The 27,044-nt window shown below is 45.6% G+C and overlaps 1 protein-coding gene across 6 annotated transcripts in view; it reads left to right on the top strand.

Moving 5' to 3' along the window:
- Positions 1–27,044, top strand: part of SMG7 (SMG7 nonsense mediated mRNA decay factor) — a 468,256-nt gene that overhangs the window by 174,332 nt on the left and 266,880 nt on the right. For all 6 annotated transcript variants that reach the window (XM_069232041.1, XM_069232046.1, XM_069232045.1 and 3 more), the window contains 2 exons: positions 19,408–19,478; positions 19,830–19,890. In XM_069232041.1, the coding sequence (XP_069088142.1) occupies positions 19,408–19,478; positions 19,830–19,890 (132 nt within the window). The remainder of the gene's footprint in view (positions 1–19,407; positions 19,479–19,829; positions 19,891–27,044) is intronic.

The raw sequence follows: 27,044 nt of genomic DNA, 5'->3' as shown, positions 1-27,044 counted from the left end.
CTGCCTTGGCTCCAGAAACTCACCGGCCTGTCTCCTGCCTTCCAAAGATCCTGCTCCAGCGACGCCTTCCAAAGGGACCAGCGACCTCGACATCCTCTGAGGACTGCCCCTGCTTCGAAAAGACAAGAAACTCCCGAGGACAGCGGACCTGCTCCAAGAAAAGCTGCAACTTTGTTTCCAGCAGCTTTAAAGAACCCTGCAAGCTCCCCGCAAAAGGCGTGAGACTTGCAACACTGCACCCGGCGACCCCGACTCGGCTGGTGGCGATCCAACACCTCAGGAGGGACCCCAGGACTACTCTAAGACTGTGAGTACAAAAACCTGTCCCCCCTGAGCCCCCACAGCGCCGCCTGCAGAGGGAATCCCGAGGCTTCCCCTGACCGCAACTCTTTGAATCCTAAGTCCCGACACCTGGGAGAGACCCTGCACCCGCAGCCCCCAGGACCTGAAGGACCGGACTTTCACCGGAGACGTGACCCCCAGGAGTCCCTCTCCCTTGCCCAAGTGGAGGTTTCCCCGAGGAACCCCCCCCCTTGCCTGCCTGCAGCGCTGAAGAGATCCCGAGATCTCCCATTGACTTCCATTACAAACCCGACGCTTGTTTCTACACTGCACCCGGCCGCCCCCGCGCTGCTGAGGGTGAAATTCCTGTGTGGGCTTGTGTCCCCCCCCCGGTGCCCTACAAAACCCCCCTGGTCTGCCCTCCGAAGACGCGGGTACTTACCTGCAAGCAGACCGGAACCGGGGCACCCCCTTCTCTCCATTCTAGCCTATGCGTTTTGGGCACCACTTTGAACTCTGCACCTGACCGGCCCTGAGCTGCTGGTGTGGTGACTTTGGGGTTGCTCTGAACCCCCAACGGTGGGCTACCTTGGACCAAGAACTAAGCCCTGTAAGTGTCTTACTTACCTGGTAAAACTAACCCAAACTTACCTCCCCTAGGAACTGTGAAAATTGCACTAAGTGTCCACTTTTAAAACAGCTATTTGTCAATAACTTAAAAAGTATACATGCAATTTTTATGATTTAAAGTTCCTAAAGTACTTACCTGCAATACCTTTCAAATGAGATATTACATGTAGAATTTGAACCTGTGGTTCTTAAAATAAACTAAGAAAAGATATTTTTCTATACAAAAACCTATTGGCTGGATTTGTCTCTGAGTGTGTGTACCTCATTTATTGCCTATGTGTATGTACAACAAATGCTTAACACTACTCCTTGGATAAGCCTACTGCTCGACCACACTACCACAAAATAGAGCATTAGTATTATCTATTTTTACCACTATTTTACCTCTAAGGGGAACCCTTGGACTCTGTGCATGCTATTCCTTACTTTGAAATAGCACATACAGAGCCAACTTCCTACATGTGTGTATTTGTTTATAGTTGGGTGTGTATAGGTCTGAAGATGTATAATGTGTTAGTAGCATGTAGTGTTGTAGATGCACTCCTGCCATATATTGTTGGGCTTGGATGTTTGCAAGGTGTTTTTCTTTGAGATCTCTTGAGTCACGCGATGTGGTGTGATTTCTGTCAGTGTGTATTGAGCATGGGCACAGCTATCGAGTTTGAATGTACACAGAGTTGGCTCAGAGTTTGCTGTGTTTTACACATGCTGTTTGTGTCCAGTTATTGTCCTTCTCGATCACTTGCATCAAGCTCTTTTGAGCTGCGTTATCTGCAAAGTATGCATCGGAAACCTCTCAAACCTAGAGGAACATAGTCATCTAGTTCCACTCTCTGCTTAGCCTCCTTTGGGGACCCTGCACACTTCCAGGCTCTGTTGTCTGAGAATTAGGCATGGGTGACAGAACACTCACCATTCCAGTAGTGTGCTTGATTGCCACTCAGATTATCTGTGGACTGATAAATGGTGTAACCTTTGCCTGTCCCCAGACCACAACACCTGCCTCTTGGGTCTCTCCTTCCAGATGAAGATGCTCCTGTAAAGTAGGAAACACCAGTGGGTCTGCAGCAACATGCAGCAGGACCTGTCTGGCATCCCAACCACCAGCCCTGTTCATCTAAGACATTCTCCTCTCCACCCCTACTCACAGTGACATGGTTACCCCCACCACTTTCTTTTTGTCACTTGGGTTTCTCGACTGAAGGTGCATTGGGTCCCTGCTAACCAGGTCCCCAGTACTCTTTGCCTGATACAAGGTTAAAGGTCTAATTGTGTATAATTGGCCCACACTTTAGAACCCCTATAAGTCCCCAGTAAACGGTAACCCTGATACCTAGGCCCTGGATATTAGAGTGGTCCGTAAGGCCTGCAGCATGTATTGTGCCACGCTAAGGGACCAGTCTACAAATTGAATGCAGCCTGCCATTGCAGACTGCATGTCATGGTACAAACTGAGGCAAACACGACACGGCACACTCATCATGTGCCATGCCCAAGTCACTGCATCTAATATATGTGGTCACCACTGCAGCAGGCCTTAGATCCCTAAGTGCTGTATTTGATGTGTGGCCATGCCTGGATGTGCAGAGACCCCTTTGTGATGTCTAGTTCAATTACTAGATATTGCAAGTGAGCAGGGAAGACATCTTAAGGTATGTACTGGGCACTGGTAAGCACAATGTTAACCACCTAAATAATGGATTCACTAAAACCTGTGGTGTTTGGTATCAAACATTTCATCTTAATAAATCCATACTGATATCAATATTGGATTTATTATGACATGCATCCAGACTGCACCTTAGAGGGGCCCTTCGAAAACCTACTAGACCTCTATGCTGGCTGACTGGTATCGATCAGCCTGCCACCTCAGATGAGTTTCTGACCCCCTGCGATGCCTTATTGGATTACCGGATATTGCAAGTGAACAGGGAATCCATCTTAAGGTATGTACTGGACACTCAACATTACAACTTCCCCAGCTACATAATGGCTTCACTGAAACCTGTGTTGTTTAGTATCAAACACCTTGTCATAAATCCAGGCTAATGCCAGCCAGATCTAACCAAGGCTTATGACATCACCCAGAGGGCAGCTTAAGGTGCCCCCCTTATAGGAAGTTAGCTCTGTATATACTATCTCAAAGTAAGAGATAGTGTGCACAGAGTCCAAGGGTTCCCCTTAGAGGTTGATAGAGGCAAAATTAGATAATTCTAATGCTCTATTTTGTGGTAGTATGGTCGAGCAATAGGCTTCACAGAGGGTAGTGCTAAGCATTTGTTGTACAGGCACACTCAAAGACTTACTCCAGGCCAATAGGTTTTTATAAAGAAAAATATATTTTCTTAATTTATTTTAGAACCATAAGATTCAAGATTTGAAGTAAATACATAAAATCCAAGGTACTCCACACAGGTAAGTAAATAACTTTGAATTAAAGCAGTAGTACACACAGTATAGGTTAAAATGGCAATAAGCTATTTTAAAAGTGGACACTTGGTGCAAAAATCAACAGTTCCTGGGGGAGGTAAGTATGGTTAAGTTTCTGAGGTAAGTAAAGCACTTACAAGTTCAGTTTCCTGGGCATAGGCAGTCCACCGTTGGGGGTTCAAGGCAACCCCAAAGCCACCGCCCCAGCAGCACAGGGCTGGTCAGGTGCAGAGGTCAAAGGAAGGCCCAAAACACATAGGCGCCTACGGAGAACAGGGGTGCTCCGGTTCCGGTCTGCTAGCAGGTAAGTACCTGTGTCTTCTAGCATTAAAAGCATTTCAACCACTGGTAGCCCGCAAACACATTCTTGTCAAAACAGACAACATGACAACAATGTATTATCTCAACAAACAAGGGGGGACACACTTGTCACAACTGTCTCTTAGCACAAAAGATTTGGCATTGGGCAATTCACAATAACATTCGCCTGATAGCACAATACATACCAGGCATTCAGAACCAGTTAGCCGACAATCTCAGTCGAGGTCACCAGCAAACTCATGAATGGGAAATTCATCCCCAGATCCTACAGGATCACTTCCTCCGCTGGGGAACACCAAACATAGACCTATTCGCAACAAAAGAAAACGCAAAATGCCAAAACTTCGCGTCCAGGTACCCACACCCTCAATCCAAGGGCAATGCACTATGGATCAGTTGGTCAGGGATATTTGCGTAAGCTTTTCTCCCTCTCCCACTCATTCCTTATCTGGTCAACAAACTAAGTCAAAACAAACTCAAACTAATACTCATAGCACCAACCTGGGCTCTCCAACCGTGGTACACAACACTGTTGGACTTATCAGTAGTACCTCACATCAAATTACCAAACATACCAGATCTGTTAACACAACACAAACAACAGATCAGATTCCCCAATCCAGCATCGCTCAATCTAGCAATCTGTCTCCTGAAGTCTTGGAATTCGGACATCTAAACCTTACACAAGAGTGTATGGAGGTCATTAATCAAGCTAGAAAACCTACAACTAGACATTGTTACGCAAGCAAATGGAAAAGATTTGTTTGCTACTGCCACACTAATCACATTCAACCACTACATACCTCCACAAAGGACATTGTAAGCTACTTATTACACTTACAAAAGTCTAATCTAGCATTCTCTTCCATTAAAATACATCTCACTGCAATATCTGTCTATCAGCAGATTACGCATTCAAAACATCGCTTTTTAGAATCCCAGTCATTAAAGCATTTATGGAGGGACTAAAAAGAATCATACCCCCAAGGACACCACCAGTACCTTCATGGAACCTTAATATTGTATTAACACGACTCATGGGACCACCATTCGAACCCATGCACTCTTGTGAAATGCAATGCTTGACTTGGAAAATAGCTATCACATCATTTAGAAGAGTAAGTGAGATACAAGCATTTACTATTCAAGAACCCTTTATACAAATACATAAACATAAAGTGGTTCTCTGTACAAATCCCAATTTCTTACCAAAGGTCATATCATCATTCCACCTAAACCAAACTGTGGAACTCAGTCTTCTTTCCGCAACCAGATTCAGTAGCCGAAAGAGCCTTACATACATTAGACATAAAAAGAGCACTAATGTATTACATTGACAGAACAAAACAGTTTCGTAAAACAAAGCAATTGTTTGTAGCCTTCCAAAAACCTCATGCAGGTAATCCTATATCCAAACAAGGCATTGCCAGATGGATAGTTAAATGTATTCATACTTGCTATATTAAAGCAAAAAGATTTACCTATTACACCAAGAGCACATTCCACTAGGAAGAGAGGTGCCACAATTGCTTTTCTTGGGAATATACCTATGACAGAAATTTGCAAGGCAGCCACCTGGTCTACGCCTCATACATTCACTAAGCATTACTGTGTAGATTTTAGCAACACAACAAGCCACAGTAGGACAGGCTGTATTAAGAACATTATTTCAGACAACTTCAACTCCTACAGGCTAAAAGACCGCTTTTTGGGGAGATCACTTCTAATTAGTCTATGCACAGCATGTGTATCTGCAGCTACACATGCCACCGAACGGAAAATCTCACTTACCCAGTGTACATCTGTTCGTGGCATGAGACGCTGCAGATTCAGATGCGCCCTCCCACCTCCCCGGGAGCCTGTAGCCGTTATTAGTTGAATGAAAATTTAAAATTTGTAAATAAACATTCTTTTGATACACATTATGTACAGACATACCTACTCCATTGCATGGGCACATCTAGTATACTCACAACTCCTACCTCACCCGCTGCGGGGAAAAAAAATCTAAGATGGAGTCGATACCCATGCGCAATGGAGCCGAAAGGGAGGAGTCCCTCGGTCTCGTGACTCAAAAAGACTTCTTCGAAGAAAAACAACTTGTAACATTCCGAGCCCAACACTAGATGGCAGGATAATGCACAGCATGTGAATCTGCAGCGTCTCATGCCACGACCAGATGTACATTGGGTAAGTGACATTTTATATATATGTGTGTGTGTGTGTGTTCAATGGCATGTGTAGCTGCAGATACACATGCTATGCATAGGTCCTGTGACTCCTCCTCTTCGGCTCCATTGCGCATGGGCATCGACTCCATCTTAGATTGTTTTCTTTCCGCCATCAGGTTCGGCGTGTTTCTTTTCGCTCCGGTAGTTCGAGTCGGAAAGGTCCTAAAAACTGTCTAATTCGTCTGTATTGTTTCGATCACGTATCATCTCTCATTAACACTTTGGTACCGGTGGATCCACTTCTTTACTCGCCCTTTGGGGCACCCGTGCCCAACTCGGGCCGACCACGTGGAAGCCTCATGGACCAGACCCCATTTCGCTTTTGTCCTCGGTGCCACGCCAAGTTCCCATATACAGACCAACATCTCGTCTGTAACCTTTGTCTATCTCCTGGCCATCGAGAGAATACTTGTGAGGCCTGCAGATCCTTCCGCTCGAAGAAGACTCTACGAGACAGAAGAGCGTGAAGGTTGGAAACGGCGTCGAGAAGCACCGAACGTCTCGACGTGGAGGAAAAGGAGATTATGCACACCGCAGTCTCCGTCCGAGGGTCTGATTCCGTGCAAGAGTCCGAGGAGGACAGACTGGTCATGGCAGGACAGCACATGAGTGCACCTGCCCCTGTCCAATCCAAGACTAAACACAAGGCCTCGGGAATGCCACTGCCAGAAGGCCATGGCTCCACCCGCAAAAAGACCAAGCAACAACTTCGGCACCGAGAGGCCACGCCACCGAAGCCTTCGGACTCGAGCTGAAGCACAGGCTCAGAAACAGGGAAACACCGACCCATTGAGTCGAAGCCTCAAAAATCCCTTTCGGACCCGAGCTCAACATCCACTCCCGGCCTTTCCATCCCGAGAAAACTGGCTTTGGAGCCGAAAAGACCCATCTACACAGAGGAGCATGGACTTTCAAAACAACTTAAAGAAAGCCATAGTTTTTCGGAGGAACTCACACAAATGGAGGAAAATCTGGCAGGCCAGAATTCATATTCATAAAGACACTGGCAAGATTCTAACTGTACCTCCTCTAAAGACTAAGGAAGCTAGCCTTTCAAGGACAATTGGACACTGATCAGCCACCAGCTAAAGTGCCAAGGCCAAAGCAAAAAACTCCAACTCCACAATTTTCACTTCATCAGTCTCCTCCTCATTCTCCTCACCTGTCTCTCCACCTACTACTCCTACACCTGCATAGTCTCCAGTACGCTCTGCAGATTCACAACACAACATTGGCTACCCATGGAATCTCTATGATCCAGATTCCATTTTTGATAATAGCCCAGACTGCTATACTTCCAAACCATCACCACCAGAAGATAGCACTACATACACTCCGGTTCTGGCTAGGGTGGCATCATACCACATCGTAGCCATGCACACTGAGCCTTTTGAGGATGATTTTCTCTTTAATACATTATCCTCCACTCACACTACATACCAGTCCCTTCCCATGCTTCCAGGCATGTTGAAACACGCACATAAAATTTTTCAAGAGCCAGTCAAAGCCAGGATCATCACTCCCAGAGTGGAGAAAAAATTTAAACCACCTCCCTCTGACCCGGCATTCATTACCTGTAGGAAGTTGGCTCTGTATGCACTATTTCAAAGTAAGGAATAGTATGCACAGAGTCCAAGGGTTGCCCTTAGAGGTAAGATAGTGGCAAAAAGAGAGAATACTAATGCTCTATTTTGTGGTAGTGTGGTCGAGCAGTAGGCTTATCAAAGGAGTAGTGTTAAGCATTTGTTGTACCTACACACAGGCAATAAATGAGGAACACACACTCAGCGACAATTCCAGGCCAATAGGTTTTTGTATAGAAAAATATATTTTCTTAGTTTATTTTAAGAACCACAGGTTCAAATTCTACATGTAATACTTTGCATGAAAGGTATTGCAGGTAAGTACTTTAGGAACTTTGAATAATCACAATAGCATATATATAAGGTAGCCCACCGTTGGGGGTTCAGAGCAACCCCAAAGTCACCACACCAGCAGCTCAGGGCCGGTCAGGTGCAGAGTTCAAAGTGGTGCCCAAAATGCATAGGCTTCAATGGAGAGAAGGGGGTGCCCCGGTTCCAGTCTGCCAGCAGGTAAGTACCCGCGTCTTCGGAGGGCAGACCAGGGGGGTTTTGTAGGGCACCGGGGGGGGACAAGTCCACACAAAAAGTACACCCTCAGCAGCGCGGGGGCGGCTGGGTGCAGTGTGCAAACAAGCGTCGGGTTTCCAATGGGAGTCAATTGGAGACCAAGGGGTCTCTTCAGCGGTGCAGGCAGGCAAGGGGGGGGGCTCCTCGGGGTAGCCACCACCTGGGCAAGGGAGAGGGCCTCCTGGGGGTCACTCCTGCACTGGAGTTCCGATCCTTCAGGTGCTGGGGGCTGCGGGTGCAGGGTCTTTTCCAGCCGTCGGGATTTTAGAGTCAGGCAGTCGCGGTCAGGGGGAGCCTGGGGATTCCCTCTGCAGGCGTCGCTGTGGGGGCTCAGGGGGGACAACTTTGGTTACTCACAGTCTCGGAGTCGCCGGAGTGTCCTCCCTGAGGTGTTGGTTCTCCACCAGTCGAGTCTGGGTCGCCGGGTGGAGTGTTGCAAGTCTCACGCTTCTTGCGGGGATTGCAGGGGTCTTTAAATCTGCTCCTCTGAAACAAAGTTGCAGTCTTTGTTGAACAGGGCCGCTGTTCTCGGGAGTTTCTTGGTCTCTTGGAAGCAGGGCAGTCCTCAGAGGATTCAGAGGTCGCTGGTCCTGGAGAAAGCGTCGCTGGAGCAGGTTTCTTTAGAAGGCAGGAGACAGGCCAGTAGGACTGGGGCCAAAGCAGTTGGTGTCTTTCTCCTTCTGCAGTGGTTTTCAGCTCAGCAGTCTTCTTCTTCGGTAAGTTGCAGGAATCTGATTTCCTAGGTTCTGGGGAGCCCTTAAATACTAAATTTAAGGGCGTGTTTAGGTCTGGGGGGGTTAGTAGCCAATGGCTACTAGCCCTGAGGGTGGGTACACCCTCTTTGTGCCTCCTCCCAAGGGGAGGGGGTCACATCCCTATTCCTATTGGGGGAATCCTCCTTCTACAAGATGGAGGATTTCTAAAAGTCAGAGTCACCTCAGCTCAGGACACCTTAGGGGCTGTCCTGACTGGCCAGTGACTCCTCCTTGTTTTTCTCATTATCTCTCCTGGACTTGCTGCCAAAAGTGGGGGCTGTGTCCAGGGGGCGGGCATCTCCACTAGCTGCAGTGCCCTGGGGAATTGTAACACGAAGCTTGAGCCTTTGAAGCTCACTGCTAGGTGGTACAGTTCCTGCAGGGGGGAGGTGTGAAGCACCTCCACCCAGAGCAGGCTTTGTTTCTGTCCTCAGAGAGCACAAAGGCTCTCACCGCATGGGGTCAGAAACTCGTCTCTCAGCAGCAGGCTGGCACAGACCAGTCAGTCCTGCACTGAACAATTGGGTAAAATACAGGGGGATTGCATTTTTTAATAAATCCAACACTGGAATCAGTGTGGGTTTATTATTCTGAGAAGTTTGGTACCAAACTTCCCAGTATTCAGTGTAGCCATTGTGGAGTTCGTGTTTGACAGACTCCCAGCCCATATACTCTTATGGCTACCCTGCACTTACAATGTCTAAGGTTTTGCTTAGACACTGTAGGGGCATAGTGCTCATGCACCTTTGCCCTCACCTGTGGTATAGTGCACCCTGCCTTAGGGCTGTAAGGCCTAATAGAGGGGTGACTTACCTATGCCACAGGCAGTGTGAGGTTGGCATGGCACCCTGAGGGGAGTGCCATGTCTACTTAGTCATTTTATCCCCACTAGCACACACAAGCTGGCAAGCAGTGTGTCTGTGCTGAGTGAGGGGTCCCCAGGGTGGCATAAGATATGCTGCAGCCCTTAGAGACCTTCCCTGGCATCAGGGCCCTTGGTACCAGGGGTACCAGTTACAAGGGACTTACCTGGGTGCCAGGGTTGTGCCAATTGTGGAAACAATGGTACATTTTAGGTGAAAGAACACTGGTGCTGGGGCCTGGTTAGCAGGGTCCCAGCACACTTCTCAGTCAATCAGCATCAGGCAAAAAGTGGGGGGTAACTGCAACAGGGAGCCATTTCTTTACACGCTGAATCTAGCAATCTGGCTCCTGAAGTCCTAGAGTTCGGACACTTAGACCTTACACATGAATGTATGGAGGTCATAAAACAAGCTAGGAAACCTACCACTAGACATTGCTATGCAAATAAGTGGAAAAGATTTGTTTATTACTGCCATAATAATCAAATTCAACCCGTACACGCATCTGCCAAAGACATCGTAGGATACTTACTACATCTGCAAAAGTCAAAGCTAGCTTTTTCTTCCATTAAGATACATCTTACAGCAATTTCAGCTTACCTGCAAATTACGCACTCAACTTCTCTATTTAGGATACCAGTCATAAAAGCATGTTCGGTGGCATGTGTAGCTGCAGATACACATGCTGTGCATAGGCCGCCGTCTGGTGTTGGGTCGGAGTGTTACAAGTTGTTTTTCTTCGAAGAAGTCTTTTCGAGTCACGAGACCGAGGGACTCCTCCTCCTTTGTTTCCATTGCGCATGGGCGTCGACTCCATCTTCGATTGTTTTTTTTCCGCCATCGGGTTCGGACGTGTTCCTTTTCGCTCCGGGTTTCGGGACGGAAAGATAGTCAAAACTTCGGAAAACTACGTCGGTATTGTTTCGTTCGGTATCGGGTTAGATAGAATCGACACCGAATCGTGAAGAGCTCCGGTAGCCCTTCGGGGTAACTTCGACCCCCCTGTCGGGGCCTGGTCTGCCCGACCGCGTGTAAAATCGACACCGATGGAACGGACCCCGTTCTGATTCTGTCCTAAATGCCACAGCAAATATCCGTATACAGACCAACATTTGGTCTGTAACTTGTGCCTGTCGCCCGAGCACAAGGAAGAGACGTGTGAGGCCTGTCGTGCGTTCCGGTCCCGAAAGACGCTCCGTGACCGAAGAGCCAGAAGGTTGCAAATGGCGTCCACGCCGACAGGACAACGTGGGTTCGAGGAACAAGGAGAAGAGGAAGCCTTCTCCATCCATGAATCGGACTCAGAGGAGTTCGACGTCGAAGAAACCGTGAGTAAGACGTCGAAACAAGCACCACACAGGAAAACAGACAAGGCCCAGGGGACGCCACTGCCAACAGGCCATGGCTCAACCCATAAAATAGGTGACCGTCCATCGGCACCGAAAAAGGGCGAACTGGTGCCGAGATCGTCCGACTCGGGTCGAGACACAGGCACGCAGCAATCTCGGGACCGAGAAAGTGCTGCCGAAAAGGGTCGACGCCGAGACAGCGGAACCGAAGCTGCTCGACGCAGAGGCAGCGGCACCGAGGATGATCGACGCCGAGAAAGCTCGACTACAAAAAAGAGAAAATTCTCCTCGGAGCCGAAAACAAGCAAAGACACAGTTTCGGTGCCAAAACGCCCTACAACCGAACCGACTGCCAGCTCGTATTCAGAGGAACAATCACTGTCCTCTCAAATGCGCAAACACAGATTTGAAGAAGAGTTACAATCCACTGACGTAGACCACACCCAGAAGCGGATCTTCATACAGAGTGGGACAGGGAAGATCAGCACTCTTCCCCCAATCAGGAGAAAAAGGAGACTCGAGTTCCAAACTCAAGAACAAACACCACAAGCAAAAGTGGTGAAGAAAGTAACTCCACCACCCTCTCCTCCACCTGTAAGTCATACATCACCGGCACAAACTCCGTCACATTCACCCGCTCATACCACCATGAGCCAAGATGACCAGGACGCTTGGGACCTATATGACGCCCCAGTATCAGACAATAGTCCTGAGTCGTACCCTACCAAGCCCTCACCACCCGAGGACAGCACAGTGTATGCACAGGTGGTTGCTAGGGCAGCAGAGTTCCATAACGTGTTGTTACACTCAGAACCTGTCGAGGATGACTTCCTTTTCAACACCCTCTCCTCCACCCATAGCACCTATCAAAGCCTGCCTATGCTCCCGGGAATGCTAAGGCACGCAAAACAGATCTTTAAAGATCCTGTCAAAAGCAGAGCGATAACTCCATGGGTGGAGAAAAAATATAAAGCACCGCCCACAGACCCTGCTTTTATCACATCACAACTGCCACCAGATTCAGTTGTAGTAGGGGCAGCTCACAAGAGAGCCAACTCGCACACATCCGGCGACGCCCCACCTCCAGACAAAGAGAGCCGCAAGTTCGACGCAGCTGGAAAAAGGGTTGCTGTACAAGCTGCAAACCAGTGGCGCATCGCGAACTCTCAGACGCTCCTAGCGCGATATGACAGAGCCCATTGGGATGAGATGCAGCATCTCATCGAGCATCTACCCAAAGAATTACAGAAACGGGCAAAACAAGTAGTTGAGGAGGGACAAAATATCTCTAATAACCAAATACGCTCCTCTATGGATGCAGCGGATACAGCTGCAAGAACAATAAATACTGCGGTAACCATAAGACGGCACGCATGGTTGCGCACATCCGGGTTTAAACCCGAGATACAACAGGCAGTGCTCAATATGCCGTTCAACGAACAACAATTGTTTGGACCCGATGTGGACACGGCGATTGAGAAATTGAAAAAGGACACTGACACAGCCAAGGCCATGGGCGCACTCTATTCCCCGCAGGGCAGAGGCACTTTTGGCACATTTTGCAGAACACCCTTCAGAGGGGGGTTTCGGGGTCAAGCCACACAAGCCAGCACCTCACAATCAACACCGTCTACCTACCAGGGACAGTACCAAAGGGGAGGCTTTCGGGGCCAGTACAGAGGGGGACAATTCCCTAGAAACCGGGGAAAATTTCAAGGTCCCAAAACCCCTACAACCAAACAGTGACTCACAAGTCACTCAACCCCTTCACACAACACCAGTGGGGGGAAGACTAAGCCAATTTTACAAAGCTTGTGAGGAAATAACAACAGACACTTGGGTCTTAGCAATTATCCAACATGGTTATTGCATAGAATTTCTCCAAATCCCTCCAAATGTCCCACCAAAAACACAAAACATGTCAAAACAGCATTTAGACCTTCTGGAATTAGAAGTTCAGGCATTACTGCAAAAGGACGCAATAGAACTTGTACCACGTACACAAAGGAACACAGGAGTTTACTCACTGTACTTTCTAATACCAAAAAAAGACAAAACACTGAGACCAATCTTAGATCTCAGAACACTAAACATCTACATCAAATCGGAACACTTTCACATGGTCACGCTACAAGACGTATTACCACTGCTAAAACAACAAGACTATATGACAACCTTAGATCTAAAGGACGCGTATTTCCACATACCGATACATCCCTCGCACAGGAAATACCTAAGGTTCGTATTCAAGGGAATACACTACCAATTCAAAGTGTTGCCGTTCGGTATAACAACCGCACCAAGAGTATTTACAAAATGCCTAGCAGTAGTAGCTGCACATATCAGAAGGCAGCAAATACACATGTTCCCCTACCTAGACGATTGGCTAATCAAAGCCAACTCCCTAACAAAGTGTTCACACCACACAGAGTATGTCATACGAACCCTATACAAACTCGGTTTCTCCATCAACTATGCAAAATCACACATTCTGCCGTGCAAAACACAGCAATACTTAGGAGCGACAATCGACTCAACAAAGGGGATAGCCACTCCAAGTCCACAAAGGGTTCAACATTTTTACAAGGTTATACAAGCCATGTATCCGACACAAAAAATACATGCAAAGATGGTATTAAAACTCCTAGGCATGATGTCTTCATGCATAGCCATTGTCCCAAACGCAAGACTGCACATGAGGCCCTTACAACAGTGCCTAGCATCGCAATGGTCACAGGCACAGGGTCACCTTCTAGATCTGGTGTTGATAGACCGCCAAAAATACATCTCGCTTCTATGGTGGAACAGTATAAATTTAAACAAAGGGCGGCCTTTCCAAGACCCAGTGCCACAATACGTGATAACAACAGATGCTTCCATGACAGGGTGGGGAGCACACCTCAATCAACACAGCATCCAAGGACAATGGGACGTACATCAAACGAAGTTGCATATAAATCACCTCGAATTGTTAGCAGTATTCCTAGCGTTGAAAGCATTTCAACCCATCATAACCCACAAATACATTCGTGTCAGAACAGACAACATGACAACAATGTATTATCTAAACAAACAGGGGGGAACACACTCGACACAGCTGTGCCTCCTGGCACAAAAGATATGGCAATGGGCGATTCACAACCACATTCGCCTAATAGCACAGTTTATTCCAGGGATCCAGAATCAGCTAGCAGACAACCTCTCTCGAGATCACCAACAAGTCCACGAATGGGAGATTCACCCCCAAATTCTAAACACTTATTCCACATTTGGGGAACACCTCAAATAGACCTATTTGCAACAAAGGAGAACGCAAAATGCCAAAACTTCGCATCCAGGTACCCACACAGGCAGTCTCAAGGCAATGCTCTATGGATGAATTGGTCAGGGATATTTGCATACGCTTTTCCCCCTCTCCCTCTCCTTCCATATCTAGTAAACAAATTGAGTCAAAACAAACTCAAACTCATACTAATAGCACCAACATGGGCAAGACAACCCTGGTACACAACACTACTAGACCTGTCAGTAGTACCCCATGTCAAGCTACCCAACAGGCCAGATCTGCTAACACAACACAAACAACAGATCAGGCATCCAAACCCAGCATCGCTGAATCTAGCAATCTGGCTCCTGAAATCCTAGAATTCGGACATTTAAACCTCACCCAAGAATGTATATGGAGGTCATAAAACAGGCTAGAAGGCCATCCACTAGACACTGCTATGCAAGTAAATGGAAAAGATTTGTTTGCTACTGCCATAGTAATCAAGTTCAACCATTACATGCATCTCCAAAGGAAGTAGTAGGATACTTACTACATTTGCAGAAATCAAATCTGGCCTTCTCTTCCATAAAGATACACCACACAGCAATTTCTGCATACCTGCAGATTACCCATTCAACTTCACTATTTAGGATACCTGTCATTAAAGCGTTTATGGAAGGCCTAAAAAGAATTATACCACCAAGAACACCACCTGTTCCTTCATGGAACCTCAACATCGTCTTAACAAGACTCATGGGTCCACCTTTCGAACCCATGCACTCTTGCGAAATGCAATTCTTAACGTGGAAGGTTGCATTTCTCATTGCCATTACATCTCTAAGAAGAGTAAGCGAAATTCAAGCGTTTACTATACAGAAACCTTTTATTCAAATACACAAAAATAAGGTAGTTCTAAGAACCAATCCTAAATTTTTACCAAAAGTTATTTCACTGTTCCACTTAAATCAAACAGTAGAACTACCAGTGTTCTTTCCACAGCCAGACTCAGTAGCTGAAAGGGCACTACATACATTAGACATCAGAAGAGCACTAATGTACTACATTGACAGAACAAAACTAATTAGGAAAACAAAACAACTGTTTATTGCATTTCAAAAACCTCATACAGGAACCCCAATATCAAAACGGTATAGCCAGATGGATAGTTAAGTGTATCCAAACCTGCTACCTTAAAGCAAAGAGAGCTGCCCATTACACCAAAGGCACACTCAACCAAAAAGAACGGTGCTACCATGGCCTTCCTAGGAAATATTCCAATGAACGAAATATGTAAGGCAGCCACATGGTCTACGCCTCACACATTTACTAAGCACTACTGTGTAGACGTGCTATCCGCACAACAAGCCACAGTAGGTCAAGCCGTACTAAGAACTTTATTTCAAACTACTTCCACTCCTACAGGCTGAGCCACCGCTTTTGGGGAGATAACTGCTTACTAGTCTATGCACAGCATGTGTATCTGCAGCTACACATGCCACCGAACTGAAAATGTCACTTACCCAGTGTACATCTGTTCGTGGGATTAGTCGCTGCAGATTCACATGCGCCCACCCGCCTCCCCGGGAGCCTGTAGCCGTTTGGAAGTAATCTTCAACATTTGTACATTTGTAAATATATTACTTAAACTTTATTTTGTACATACTTATTCATTCCATTGCATGGGCACTATTACTAACATACACAACTCCTACCTCACCCTCTGCGGGGAAAACAATCGAAGATGGAGTCGACGCCCATGCGCAGTGGAAACAAAGGAGGAGGAGTCCCTCGGTCTCGTGACTCGAAAATACTTCTTCGAAGAAAAACAACTTGTAACACTCCGAGCCCAACACCAGACGGCGGACTATGCACAGCATGTGAATCTGCAGCGACTAATGCCACGAACAGATGTACACTGGGTAAGTGACATTTTCATTATGGAAGGTCTAAAGAGAATTATACCACCAAGAACACCACCAGTTCCTTCATGGGTCCACCTTTTGAGCCCATGCACTCTTGTGAAATGCAATACTTAACATGGAAAGTTGCATTTTTAATTGCCATCACATCTTTAAGAAGAGTAAGTGAGATTCAAGCATTTACCATACAAGAACCATTTATTCAAATACACAAGCATAAAGTAGTTCTACGGACAAATCCTAAATTTTTACCAAAAGTCATATCACCGTTCCACTTAAATCAAACAGTAGAATTACCAGTGTTCTTCCCACAGCCAGACTCTGTAGCTGAAAGAGCACTACATACATTAGACATCAAAAGAGCGTTAATGTACTACATTGACAGAACAAAACTAATTCGAAAAAGAAAACAATTATTTATTGCTTTCCAAAAACCTCATACAGGAAATCCAATTTCTAAACAAGGCATTGCTAGATGGATAGTTAAGTGCATTCAAACCTGTTATCTTAAAGCAAAAAGAGATCTGCCTATTACACCACAGGCACACTCAACTAGAAAGAAAGGTGCTACCATGGCCTTTCTAGGAAATATTCCAATGACCGAAATATGTAAGGCAGCTACATGGTCTACGCCTCATACATTTACCAAACACTACTGTGTAGATGTGCTAACGGCACAACAAGCCACAGTAGGCCAAGCAGTACTACGAACATTGTTTCAAACAACTTCAACTCCTACAGGCTGAACCACCGCTTTTCGGGAGATAACTGCTTACTAGTCTATGCACAGCATGTGTATCTGCAGCTACACATGCCATCGAACGGAAAATGTCACTTACCCAGTGTACATCTGTTCGTGGCATTAGTCGCTGCAGATTCACATGCGCCCACCCGCCTCCCCGGGAGCCTGTAGCCGTTTAGAAGTTGATCTTGAACATCTGTATATTTGTAAATATATTACTTTAAACTACATTATGTACATTACTCCATTGCATGGGCACTATTACTGGCATACACAACTCCTACCTCACCCTCTGCGGGGGAAAACAATCTAAGATGGAGTCGACGCCCATGTGCAATGGAGCCGAAATGGGAGGAGCCCCTCGGTCTCGTGACTCGAAAAGACTTCTTGAAGAAAAACAACTTGTAACACTCCGAGCCCAACACCAGATGGCGGCATGTGCACAGCATGTGAATCTGCAGCGACTAATGCCACGAACAGACTGGGTAAGTGACATTTTCCATATTCCATTTGCATGGACGTCTCTTTTCTTTATACTCTCACTCCTACCTTACCCTCTGCGGGAAAACAATCTAACGTGTAGTCGATGCGCAATGGAGCCGAAGAGGAGGAGTCACTCGATCCCGTGACTCAAACACTTCTTTAAAGAAAAACAACTTGTAATACTCAGAGCCCAACACTAGATGGCAGAATATGCATAGCATGTGAATCTGCAGCGGAACATGCCACAAACAGATGTACACTGGGTAAGTGACATTTTCCATATGTTCGATGGCATGTGTAGCTGCAGATACACATGCTATTCATAGCTCTTCCAACATCACAAATTAAACATGTGCAACCTTGTTATGGCCTTTGTTTAAGACCTGTTCCTATAGAGTGGTGCTTGGGAAAGAGGAAAAACTGAAAACTAGATTGAGTTCTTACTGGTGCCTGGTTGAGCATTCTTCCCTTTTCACCCCGTGACCATCAGTGTTCCCTCTGTCCACTGTGCATTGGTATTTGTCTTTTTGTCTACCCTTTTCTCTTCCTCAAAAAAGAGGTCTTCCTCTCGGAAATGGGAATGAGTGAGATGCATTAGGCCAGTACCCATAGGGCAACGATGTGGTGGTGGGGAGGGATGGGGCATATGTTTTATTTCCTCTGTGGGTGTCTTAATCACTACTACTACGTCTGTCATCTGAACTCAGTGACCAGTTCTGTGCAATGGCTCTTCTGAGTGGACACATTATGTCTTGTGTAGGCTATTTTTTCAGTGTCTAGTAATATTCATCCAAATAAACTTTGTTTTCTATAAACTTAACATGTATAATAGCCCTAAGAGTTGTGTTCTTGTTGTTTTCCAGATATCTAAAGTGCTTTCCAGGCGTGCAAGTCTGTTGCTAAAATAATTTAGAGTTGCTAAAGAATTTCTTCCATTCTGTTTTTAGGGATGTTCAGTTGAACCATGGATGCCACTTTGGCTGTAGCTTTTTATAAATGTAAACTGAATACGTTTTTTTGGATCCTGAGTCCTCAAATAAACACCACACAGGAAAAACACCACAAGTCTGGTACCTATCCACCAGCTTCTCCAAATAGCAGTCCCTTTTAGTAATCCTCTTTCCAATTCCAAGATGTCTTATATTAAACCGTTGGCCATGCCTTAGGCTAAATCATTGTTTTTTTTTGTTTTTTTTTAAATAAAGATTTTGCAATATTGTGTTTCATCCTAATTAGTAATCCTAGTTGGTTCCAGATATCACTGAATTTCCAGTGCCTCCTCACTTGGGCAACCACCAAGGTTGCAAGACCTCACCTTTAAAGAAGTTCAGATAATTTGAGCAGGATGCACTCTTGAGAATGCACAAGTAACCAATCCCATTGTTGTATTTGCTTCCCTTTAAAGCCAGAGACTTGTACCTTGAAGGAAAACTAGCTACTGTAGCCTTAGGAAATGTCACCATTTCTTAGATGTGTAGCTCAATCAGTAAGATGTACATTCATACATGCACAATGTTGTCTTAAGTTAGATACATACTTGTGTCTGGCTTTTTTTGCTTAAGCTGTTTAGCTACCATGTGCCAGCATACATATTTTTTGTATTCAGTTGGTTACATTCAACACTTCCCTTATGATTGAATATAGATGCCTTTTAGTGACTACAGATCTAGATCTCCTGAGAGAGAAGGAAATGTTACTTGTAGTCGTAGTTCTCATTAAGGGAGTGATCATTGAAATCAGACTCCTCCATGGTGTTAGCAATAATATGGTAATTTATTGAGAATCGGGATCCTGCTAATCTGTGAAAATCAATTGATGTTTCAGTTGCCACTGCTGAGCAATGTTGGACAGTAGACGTGATGACTATCTTAAGTTTATTTTAATCTTTCTCCAACTAGATTTAAAAGTAAGACACACTATTTTACTTTGTATCATCCTATTCATGATTGCATTGTGTTTTTAAACAGAAGTTTTTATATTGCAGCATCTGGCCCTGGTTGATTTCTCTCTTGAACAGTTTTGATGTGCGAGAGGAAGATCTCTCCAATACTATCAGTAAGTTTGGAGATAAAATTGCAAATTGAGTTTATGGGAAATTTTGCAGTGCTTGAGTTTAAATTGCCACTTTCTTGGAGGAAGCTAAAAAATGGGTATTTGTGTGGTTGTCTCCTGGCGCATTCATTTATTACTGGTAGCCTTGTTGCATATATTTTACTGTTTAGTATTTTGGGTATTTTGTTCTTGCGTGGTGTCTGTAACTACTTGAATTTGTGTTAGGTAGACTTATGTGAGTCCTCTCCAGAAAATGAGTGATGTTGTAATAATTGCCAACTGACATGGAGTTCTGTTATAGGATTAGTAGGATTAGCACGGGTTGACATTTTTTGTAACTGATTTGATCCACAGTAACTCCACTCCCGGAGGAATTTGAGCTTCAAGGGTTTCTGGCTCTCAGACCGGCTTTCAGGTGAGTGGCTGTTAAGAAATATCTGGGTACGGTTGTTTTGTGATATTTCTAATTGTTTAGCATTTGTTTGTTGATCTTGTACCAGACCTTCCCTCTCGACTATGTAGTATTTTAAGTGTGTACTGGGATAAAGCTTGGATATTTTTGAGCCATCCAAGGAACTCCCATAGCTGTGTACGACGACTGTGGAAGTATGTGTAATCTACCTAGTAGTAACACACCGGTATTATCACTGTGATTTAAAAATATTCAAAGGCCAATCAAGAGTCTGTGTTCCTTCTCTACATTGTTAATTTATACTTTGCCAGCATGAGTTTTCTGGATAATTTCTTCTCTTTAAGTACCTGAAGGGTCCGCAGGTAATCGTTGGCAAATTTTCAAACATCTGAAAAGAGAAGCTGCACAAACGTTTTGTCTAGAAATGTATGAAACTGGCTTTTACTTGTTTTTACAAAGTTCCTTTCTTTAGTAACACATTTTGGCCATCATTTGCTTTTCAGTGTATAGTAAGTGCGATCTAGTTTTACTTGTCAACCTTTCTGGCATTTAGATATAGAAATCAGTGTCATCTTAATGACATATCCTAAAGTGTTGAACATGAAGAAATAACATTTTGTCCATATTCATCTTTATAATTTTTTTTATTTTAACAAGTCATATGACAATGCTAAGCTTATCGACCAGAGAATTATACAAAAAGTACATTGAGCTCGCCTCAGTGTTTTTTTGTTTGTTTTTTGTTTTAAGAGGCACTTTTATTGGGTGTTAGTCTCATCGTATGCATACTTGGAAATGGGTTGTGGGAGGAAGAACTATTGTCTAAGTAAGCAGTGATGTCCAAATTTCAATACACCAATGGCCTTATCTGAATGGATCCTCTTCCCCAGGAGCTCTGCATCAGATTATTGTAGTACTTCATCTCTTATGTATTAATTATACAAAAAGATAAAACCTAATCCATCCATATCCTTTAAGTATGAATAACCACAAGACTGATTCACCCGTCTCTGAATAATGCACAGAACCGCACTATCAACAGTTCTGTCCGCATTTGTGATTGCGTTACCCCCTCCGTCCTAGTCTACCAACAGTTTTTTCAGAAACCCCATCTCTGTGCCTCATCTGCCTTGTACAAACTGTTTAGGTTCATCATGTTAGATCAACACAGTGCCATAGCAGTTACAAATTACTCTGGTGAAACCTCTTGCTCAAAGAATACACCATAAATCCACTTGCCTCCAACAGCTTCCTTTTTTTGACCCAGACACATCCTATTATGGAGAGACTGCCCTTCCAGTTCTGTCCCAGTGTAACACTGAATTCCCCCAGTTAGAACAGCTACATGTGTGTAACTTCTTCTGGGTGTGAGAGGATGACTTGTTCAGCATGCAAAGAATTAAAGTGCAAAAGGTCATCCAGAGCAATGTTGGACACACCACACAATGCACCTTGAAGGATCACCAAAAACACTGGACATATTTATTCCAAGGGACATCATTAGCGCCAGGGATCTTCAGGAATCCAGCCTAAGCAGGCAGAGCAAAGCCCTGAAAGTTATAGCCTCTTATGCTTCAAAGGTGGAGGAGCAGGAGTAACTCCATTATGCCATAGTACGAAGCTCTGGGATACAAACAAACCCTAGAACGTCCATTCTCTGTCACTCAAGAATCATTCTTTCAGAGACTGTCCATGTCGATGTCCTTAGGTCGAGGCCAAGCACCACTTCCGGAGTCTGGCATTCATGTCAGGGATGAGCCACAAGAGGCACCACCTTCAGATCCACAATCAAAAACCTCTCAACTCAGAGACCCTCTCAGTTTCAGGAAGGCCTCTGACGGGTACTGTCTCTTGGCACACACCTTTTCTGGTTCTACCCGAGACTCCGAAGACCCTACTTTGGAGTCCATATGGGCTTTGAAGCTGACTCTGAAACTTGCACCTTGTTAGGTGCTGAATTAGGCCTTGACACTAAAATCTAACTTCAGCCAAGACCCTCATTTCAGCTTCCTGAAGAGGTTATGGAAATTATTATTTTCACCCATCCAGAGGAAAGGTGTTAGCTTGGCCACCGTCACAGGGCCAACCCCACACACCTCATGTACCTAAGAGAAGGCTCAACTGTTACAATAATCTGATGACGAGCTACAGCCCTTTCTAGTCCCTAGGAAGATTAGAGATAAGGGTAGTAGCCTGCCCCTACAGCTTCCTACCGGAAGGTCTCACTTCTACACCACCAACTTCAAATGACCCAATTTATATCCAGAAAGCAGTTTCTGCTAGAATATTCAGTGGTGTATGAACAGGACAGGAAGAGGGCCCTTTGCACACATGATACAGGTGATGCTCATCCAGACAAGATATATAACATAAAACAATGGCTCCCTCAGAGAGAGCCTTATCCTAACCTAAACTCACCTGCCAGAACAAAACAAATTTGAGTGGTGGGATGCACATAGTTATATTTGTAGAATTGTATCTTTTTACTAAGATAACACCAAAGTTGAGTGTACTGTACACCAGTGTAACGGGTTCCCAGGAATACAGGGCTACCCCTTATTTTGACTCCAGATAAGAGCAAGAACATTGATATGAATAGGAAACGCATGGCTCTGGATGAAGCCACTTATTGGAGGATTGCCAGTTCAGTTGAACACTCTCTAGATATTATTCTGACTGTGTATAAATGGAGGAATTGGTAAACACCTCCCTGAAGCCTACAGTTAGAGAGCAGGGGCTTGCCACTGAAGAGAAAGTAGTCTCAAACACAAACGTGTAAAGTGTGTTGGACTCTGCTGAAACTGCATCTAGAGTGATCAATACTAGTATCCTGGTCAGGCAACGTCCCTGGCTAAGAGTTCAGACTGGAGGTGCAACAATACCTCTATGGTGCCTCTTTTCACGTACATTATTTTGTTCCCCCAGGTCTATTCAGTGGTCAAAAAATAAAAAAGGGCACTGACTGCTGAAGCCTTGAAAGGTCTGCTTTTCACAAACAGCAGAGGAGGAGGTTTGTCTAAAACTGGGCTACATTTTGCAGAAGTTCTTCCAGGACGCACAGAGACCTGAGTCCTTTGGCAGAGATGGCTATCCTATGCAGAGGCACTGTTATAGGTGGCTCCCGCAAGGGTGGGTGCCTATTCCTCTTAAGCAGTGACTCGTCCGTCATTCCCTCTATCACACAACACCTATCTGACTGATGTTTTTCCTTATACAATTGGAAGAAATAACAAATGAATGCTCTCATTAGTACAGCAGGGGTACTGACAGAAGTGCTGTACTGTGCTACCAAGCATTCTGTTATCGCCATGCAATACGTCAATAGTACCTACTGCTATTGCAGGAAGGAGTACAGGCCCTCATTAATAAAGGTGCTGTGTAAATGCCCCCTCAATGGGATCACAGAGTGTACTCCCTAATCCCCAAACATTATGGGACTCTGAAGGCTGCCCTAGATCTAAGGCATTTGAACCACTACCTCCTGGCGGAGCATTTCAGAATGACCACCGTGCAGGATGTCATCTCAGTATTCTGAAAGCCGATCAAATGGTGAACCTTGACCTAAGGGGGACAATACTTCCATATCCCCATACATCCGACACTCCAATGTGTGCTTTGTAGTAGGTGGTTTACACTACCAATGCAAAGACATACCTTTTCTGGGCCAGAACAACCACATGCATGTTTACGAAAGTCAAGCAGTGGTGGCTGCACATCTGAGCATAAGAACTATTTAGATCTTCTTTTACATGGCTAGAGGAGCAGTCGAGAACAATGCTTAGCACTCACTTAGGTATAAGTGTCCCTGTTGCACAGGCTAAGGTTCACAGTGAGTGTGGAAAAAATTCATTTTTTGTGCCACTGCAGATCCAGCATTTTCTAGGAGCGCTTTTAAATTACAGGATAGGAAAATCCTACACAAATCAGGAGTGGATGATGACATTCCAAAAGCTGTATTGGCTTTTTCAGACTTCACATCACCTTACGGTGAGGATTGTTATTCAGGTGGTTTGGGTGATGGCTTCATGTATAGGGGTTGTGCTGCACAAAGGTTGCATATATTTTCACTACAGTAGTGCCTAGTGAAGTTGTGCTCACAGGCAGATGGTCAAAAGAAGATCTTGTGTTTCTAGAGCCTACAAACCAGCACACTTTCTTTTAGTGGAACATCACACTTGCTGCTGGATACCATGGATGCCTCACTAACAACATGGGGAGCAAATCTCAACCACGTGTCTTTTAAAGCATTTTATTCTCTCATTTGAAGCAAGGTAGTCTCATAACGACAGATGACTTGACAGTGATGCATTTCATTCAGAAGCAGGGAAGGACTCGCTTGTCCCAGCTTTCAGCACTGGCCCAAAAGATATGGCAGTGGGCTATTCAGAACCTCATCCTGCTTCTGTCTGAGCATCTGCTGGGATAGACAATGGTTTTGCAGACCTCTTGTGCATGATGCGTCATCAAGTCCACACAAGAGATGAATTCCCATGTAAGTCGCATACTTCCACACATGGTGCACTCCCACAATTGCCACCAGGCAAAACTCACTTCACCAAAACTTCACCTCCAGCTACCCACAGTTTGTGGGCAGTGCATTATGGATAACTTGGTCAGAGCTGTTTGCCTGTGCTTTTCCTCCACTTTGCCTGATATTCTTCACTACATACAGAATCAGGTGGTCACCCAGAAGGCTCTTTCTCTTTATCGCCTACCTACCCCAGACCGGCCAAAGGCTGTTGTTGCGCCACCACTGCCTTTAGGCACCAACCGGCTGCATCTCAGGCTGCATGCTCCTAAACAGACAACTCCTCCATCGGAGTTGGGGTGACCTTAAGAGTAGAGACCCTCTGCTTTGAAAGTCTTCTTATTCTCAAATTTCAGCTTAGGACCTGAAACCCTCAACAGGGAACTATTGGCACCGAAGAGGGAGATTCATTTTTCATCCCACCACATGAGGACCAGTGGTATTACTGTGATGCAGACCCACCGGATGGTACAAATCCTGATCTGATTTCCTCTAAACCTTCTCCGCCAGACATCACCACCTACCATGACATGATAGGCAGAGTTGCAGCCTTCCACAAAGTCTGGCTACGTACTGAGCCTTTAGAGGACGATTTGCTAATTGAGTCTCTCTCCTCCAGCCAACGCTTGTTACAATACCTGCCAATGCTTAAGAGCATGCTGCGCTACACACAGACACATTCAGCTACTCCATTAGGTCACTAGGTAATCACACCCAGGGTAAAAAAAAAAAAAGATATAAAGAGTCGCCCACTGACCACACATACATAAACTCCTACCTGACTCCTTGTAGATGCCACAGCACGCAAAAGGGCTAACTCGCAAACATCTGGTGAGGCATCCCCACCAGATGAAGATAGCGAAAATATTGCAGCTGCGGTTAAGAGGGACACTCCCCAGTCCGCTAACCACTGGAGGATTGCTAACTCCATTGGCCTATCTCGCTACAACAGGGACCACTGGGATAAGATGAAGAAGATCCTCCAACATCTCCCAAAGCAGCAAAAGAAGTGGACATATAACAGATTGCCTCAGGGGGTAAGTTAAAATCACAATTCACTGCACCCTCGATACACAAGTTCTTGTGTACTCCTTCGGAGACATACCTGGCTTAGAATATTAGGTTTTAAACCTGAGGTCCAGGTCGACACCCTCCTTGAAAATATAAAAAAAGATAATGTGACGACATGGGCATGGGGGCATTGCAGTGCGGCTCCTCGCCACTCCCCGTATCGTGGAAGATCTAAGACCACCTCCCCTGAGGCCTCTATCTCGTTCCAGCATCCTCAGGGGCAGACCATCTCGCCCAGGGAATTTTAAAGAGGCTCCTGTAGGGGTGATAATTCCAAGGGTAGAGGCAGGGGCGGTTTCACCTAGCCCACTACCACCAAATCCTGACTTGCCAACCATTTCCCCCTGACCACAGAACACCTGCAGGGGGTCAAATACAAGTGTTCTTTACTGCCTGGAGGGATATCATCTCCGACCAGTGGTGGGATATTATCCAACATGATTATCGGGAGCTCACTTTAACACCTCCAAACATTCCATCTTGCAAGCACACACTATAGGGAAATGCCCCTGTACCATTGCTTCCACAATTGGCACAAGTCTGGCACACAGCTAAGTCATTTTTAAAAGGTAACAGTGGTACCAAGGGCCATGTTGACAGAAAGGGACCCTAAGGGCTGCAGCATGTATTATGCCACCCTAAGGGACCCCTTGCCAAGCACATGCACACTGCCATTGCAGATTACATGTGATGTAAAGTCGACATGGCATCCCTCCCTGGGTGACATGCCCACAACCCACTGCCTGTGGCATAGGTAAGTCATCCTTCTTGCTCGCCTTACAGCCCTAAGGCAGGGTGCACTACACCACAGTTGAGGGCATAACTGCATGGCCAATATGCTCCTACAGTGTCTAAGTCCATACTTAAACCCTGTAAGTGCAGTGTAGCCATATTGAATACATGGTCTGGGAGTTTGTCATTATGAACTCCACAGCTTCTGATGGCTTCACTGAAGACTGGGAAGTTTGGTATCAAACTTCTTGGCTCAGTAAACCCACACTGATGCCAGTGTTGGATTTATTGTAAAATACACACAGAGGGCATCTTAGAGATGGCCATGAAATTCACCGAACTCTCTAGTGTGTGGCTGATTGGTTTATGCCAGGCTGCCACTACCAGATGAGTTTCTTACCCCATGGGGTGCGAGCCTTTGTGCTCTCAGGAGTCGGGGACAAAGTCTGCTCTGGATGCAGCTGCTTGCCACCTCCCCCTCCAGGAACAGCAACAGTGACAGTGACTGAAAGGCTCTTGCCTTTTGTTCTGTTGTCTCAGGGCACTCCAGCTAATGGAGAAGCTTGTTCCCCGGACCGAGCCCCACTTTTAGCAGCAGGTCCAGCTGGGGAAATTAGTAAACACCAGGAGGAGTGTCCACCCCTATGATGTCCAGTTCTGAGGTGAACTCCTCCTGGCAGAATACTCCATCTTGTTTTGGAGTGTGATAGCCAGTAGGGTTAGAAATGTGCCCCTCTCCCCAAAGGGAGCGGGTACAGGAAGGAAGGGTGTAGCCACCCTCAGGGTCAGTAGCCGATGGCTACTGCCCTCTGACCTGTAACTCCCC

This window comes from Pleurodeles waltl, chromosome 4_2, assembly GCF_031143425.1.
Source record: "Pleurodeles waltl isolate 20211129_DDA chromosome 4_2, aPleWal1.hap1.20221129, whole genome shotgun sequence".
Lineage (NCBI taxonomy): Eukaryota > Metazoa > Chordata > Amphibia > Caudata > Salamandridae > Pleurodeles > Pleurodeles waltl.
Note: the sequence above shows the minus strand (reverse complement) of the source record. Positions and strands in the feature narration are given on the sequence as shown.